Here is a 4,620-nt window from a genome sequence, read left to right as displayed (position 1 = left end):
GGGCTACTCTTTTACTAACGAATAGTGGGACTGACCGCACATTATAACGCACCCCACGGCTGAAAGGGCGAGCATGTTTGGTGGGATGGGGGTTTCGAACCCGCGACCCACAGATTGCGAGTCGAGCACCCTAACCACCTGGCCCCCTAATTTTGAAGCGGTAGACTAGAGGGAAGGCAGCTAGTCAACGGCACTCACCACCAACTCTCTTCAGACCAAACAGTGGGATTTGACAGCCACTCTCATAACATACCCTTGATCCCAAAGTGTTGACAGCATTTTTGTTTTGTGTGTGTGTGTGTGATATGGGACACGAACCAAAGAACCTCATAACTCGAGAGTCTGGTACTTTAACCACTGGGCTGCACTCAGGCCACTATATAAGTTACAGTGATTATTCTGGGATGTAAATACACACAAATCAATTTAATTAAGTATTTTATGAACATTATGTAGTCTACCCTACTTTCAGTTCTGTATGTTTCTTACCAAAGTTCTTCACATTTAAAAATCAAATTTGAGTCTTAAGTTCCTGGTGTGATTAATCTCATTGGATAGTGTTTTGTAGAAATTAGTGATAAAAGCTCTTTATAGACCTCATACGTCTTTATAAAATATGTACGAATATATTATTACTATTCGACTTACAATGTTATTTCTAAACATCTGATACAAATACTACAAGTGTAGAAGTGTTTGTCATAAAAATACATTTTCAAAAAGTGAAGTTTATACTTCAATATTCCAGGACACACATCTTAGAAAACGTTAACTTCAATAAATTACAGAAGTTCTGAACACTATAAATCAATTCAAAATATACTAGGGAAAAAACAAAACAACTAAAAGGCAAGCTCACTCGCACTGCCAAAGTCCCCACTCTGTTCCTCCAAGAGTTAAAACTTTTCAATCTCAGATTTCCATTGTGAACACTTTTCAAACTTCAAACATTGCATTCAATAACTAAGCTTTATTTCAGAGTCTGGTTGGTAATGTACATACTGTAGATGACTGAAACTGTTCTCAATAATCACTGGCAGTTTTCACCCAAATTAAAAATATGCAAATTACGACTAGTTGACAGTAAACCACTTTAACAGTGTCACGACAAAGGTTTGTTCTTAATCACTTGGGTTATGAAAATGTCTACATGAGACCTTGAGTTAAAACAGGATATTTATTTAAAACTATATTTAAATGGACACATTACTTTTTCAAATAAAAAGTCACTTGAAACTGATCTATTTGTTACAGTGTGGTCATGTATCGCCAAAACATAAAAACTAGAAAAGAAGGTTTTAAATAAAGATCCTTTTAAGGATTCAACTAAACTTGTTTTCAAAAGTGTTTCTCCATTTTTTAACAGTTAATAATGGTAACATTCTTTATAGCTAAAGTAAAAATTAACGTTTAACTGTAGTGAAAACTGTTGTACTGTCGGCATGTGAAACTTCAAAATTTCCAAGAAACAAACTTACAATCAAACATACGACAATACTGAATTATACTACTTTGAAAATACCTGCAGCTAAGATAAATATCCTCTTGTCAGCAGACCTATCATGCTGTTGTATTTATCTTTAGGCTACTTGAGTAAAAAGAAGTCTTAAAAACATTCAAAGTTCATCTCTTGCAAAAATCTATAACTGATGATTTTAGCTCAAAATCTAAAGTTCCTCACTCGCAACTTGCCAGTATTAAAGGGATGTTCACAACTTTATTATCTTAGTTACATCATTAAAGGGATGTCCATAACTTTATTAACTTAGTTACATCATTAAAGGGATGTTCACAACTTTATTAACTTAGTTACATCATTAAAGGGATGTTCACGGCTTTATTAACTTAGTTACATCATTAAAGGGATGTTCACAACTTTATTAACTTGGTTACATCATTAAAGAGATGTTTTATATCATACTTAATAAAAACATACTTTGTATACAGAATATATTTTAAAACTGTTTTGAAAAATCATGTCTTCCTGACTTTCAAAGACACAATTGTTTCAAAACAATACTTTAAAATCAACTGATCACTAGCTAGAAAAAACATGCAAGACGATATTAGACACATTTACTTCGATAGACAAAATCTTGGACGCACGAGCCAACATGTTGGTACCAGAATATGAATGTAACAGTAACCAGAGAACCGTAGGTTGTTGTTTTTTTAAGACTAGAGGGAAGGCAACTAATCAACAGCACCGACCACCAATTCTTGGGCTACTCTGTGAAATATTTGACCATCAATCTTACAGCACATGAGCATCTCCAAAATTCAGCTTTTTTTTTTTTTTTGCAGCAACAGGGCACGAACCATAATATCTCCAACTCACAGTTCTGCCCAGTTTAAATTACTTCAGGAAATATGACAAACTGTCTCATGTTAGCTTCTTCAATCTTAATGTTATACATACAACACTGAAAAGTCCCTTTATAGGTTACATCTATGTCTTTTATTTAATGAAAGTTTCAAAATTTTAAAAGAACAAACAACTTTTAGAAGTTACATATTTATTAAATAACAAAATGTTCATGATTTAAGCACAAGTTCTACAGAAGGGATACCAACAAAAACACGACCTTCCTTTTAATAACCAATCACTTTCACAGTACCTCCATTTCATTTAAAATCTTGCATGTTAAAACATTTTTCCACAGAACAACTAGATTTATTTCAAACCATCAGCTGATAATAACCAACTAACGTGTCTACTTGTACAGAAGAAACTGTTAAAGAACTCGTAAATTTTCATCTTCCACATATGCCAAAGTGGAGTTACACTATCTGATCTATTCATTTTGTGTACGAAAGTTCCTTTTAAAAATCACGAGAGATATTTATTCTCTACTAAGAGGAAATATATTTACAATATATTCCAACTTTGTACCGAATAAATTAAATACATCATTTTAAATTCTCTTTGGTGATTCTACACCAAAATAATCAATAGCTTATTCAGTTTTTACAATTCAACGAAACAATTACTTATCTTAATATTATTTTTGCACACAATTTTAAATAGTAATAATTAAAAAGTAATGTTACACAAAAAAAGTAAATTTAAATCTGTTTCACATTTTGACTTCGATTTCATATCAATATGGAAATTTTTTTTTTATCTTATACTTTGAGAAGACAAAAAAATGCACATCTGTTTTAGCAAATGTTTTTATTATTTTTCACACACACACACAAAAAGCAGAATAATGAGCCACAGATTCGGCTAGTGGTTTAAAATTACTGATGTAAAGAGAAAAGTTATGAAGCCTGGTCAACATTATCTGAGCAAGCACCAGCTCCCTCACTATTGTAATTATAATTACTCCAAAACACACCAATAAAAACCTGTAACACTACAAGTGAAGCATAAATTTAGCTAAGGAATACATAGTAAATAGCAGTAAATCTTTACACATCAACAGTACCAGAGAATGGGATATGACTTTGATGTTTGGCTATGTACAATAATTATCACTCACAAAATAAAATTTTGTTCACTATTTCTTAAGACCAACGACATTGTGTTACACACTTTTCATTCATTTCACAAACATGTGGTGCTACCCTTTGGAATGTACTGGGACAGCTAATAATAAAATACATTAAAATACTACACTCTCTGTTCTTGAATAATGAACTATAATGCAACGTTACCATGCCACATCTGTAATAAATACGATACAAGCCGGACTCGTTACATCGTAGACAAGAATATAAACAGAATTCTGTGTTTTGTGCTAAGTGAACTCTTTGTTTTTATACAGATACTTTAAGGAGTAATATCCAGGTCCACTCCTACTATTTTTTGTATTTAAAAAAAAGGTTTTATCATTACTCTACTTTTGATTTTTCAACTGGTTGGATAACCAGTCAAGTCCTTCGTACAACCCATCTCCACTGGTAGCACAGGTGGCCTGGATGTACCAGTTGCGGTTCCTCAGAGAATGAAGGCCTAGTTTGTCTGTGATTTCTGCTGCATTCATGGCATTTGGAAGATCCTAAAAAGAAAATACGGTTGTTTTGTTGACGATTAACAGGACAAAAATTGGAAATGTAAAATGGTGCACTGATTATGTTTTTACATTGATGATAAGTTATGCCACATTTTGAAACTTACATCAATTTGCAAAGTAAACAACATAAAGAAATATAATGACAAATTTTCTCAACTTCATTGATGCTGAATACGTTTTTCAACATTTCAAGCACACCACTATTTTCTGATAAAATACTTGAAGAAAAACAATACTGAAGAATTTTCTCAACTTCATTGATGCTGAATACGTTTTTCAACATTTCAAGCACACCACTATTTTCTGATAAAATACTCGAAGAAAAACAATACTGAAGAATTCTCTCAACTTCATTGATGCTGAATATGTTTTTCAACATTTCAAGCACACCACTATTTTCTGATAAAATACTTGAAGAAAAACAATACTGAAGAATTCTCTCAACTTCATTGATGCTGAATATGTTTTTCAACATTTCAAGCACACCACTATTTTCTGATAAAATACTCGAAGAAAAACAATACTAAAGAATTCTCCCAACTTCATTGATGCTGAATATGTTTTTCAACATTTCAAGCACACCACTATTTTCTGATAAAAT

At 32.3% G+C, this 4,620-nt stretch overlaps 1 protein-coding gene across 6 annotated transcripts in view; it reads right to left on the bottom strand.

Moving 5' to 3' along the window:
• Window positions 1-952: 952 nt before the first annotated feature.
• The window catches only part of LOC106474346 (ADP-ribosylation factor 1-like), a 21,582-nt gene continuing 17,914 nt past the window's right edge, over window positions 953-4,620 (bottom strand). For all 6 annotated transcript variants that reach the window (XM_013935037.2, XM_013935036.2, XM_022402657.1 and 3 more), the window contains exon 5: window positions 953-4,004. In XM_013935037.2, coding sequence (XP_013790491.1) covers window positions 3,843-4,004 — 162 coding nt within the window. In that variant the 3' untranslated portion in view covers window positions 953-3,842. The remainder of the gene's footprint in view (window positions 4,005-4,620) is intronic.

This window comes from Limulus polyphemus, unplaced genomic scaffold (assembly GCF_000517525.1).
Source record: "Limulus polyphemus unplaced genomic scaffold, Limulus_polyphemus-2.1.2 Scaffold7100, whole genome shotgun sequence".
Taxonomy (NCBI): Eukaryota; Metazoa; Arthropoda; class Merostomata; order Xiphosura; family Limulidae; genus Limulus; species Limulus polyphemus.
Note: the sequence above shows the minus strand (reverse complement) of the source record. Positions and strands in the feature narration are given on the sequence as shown.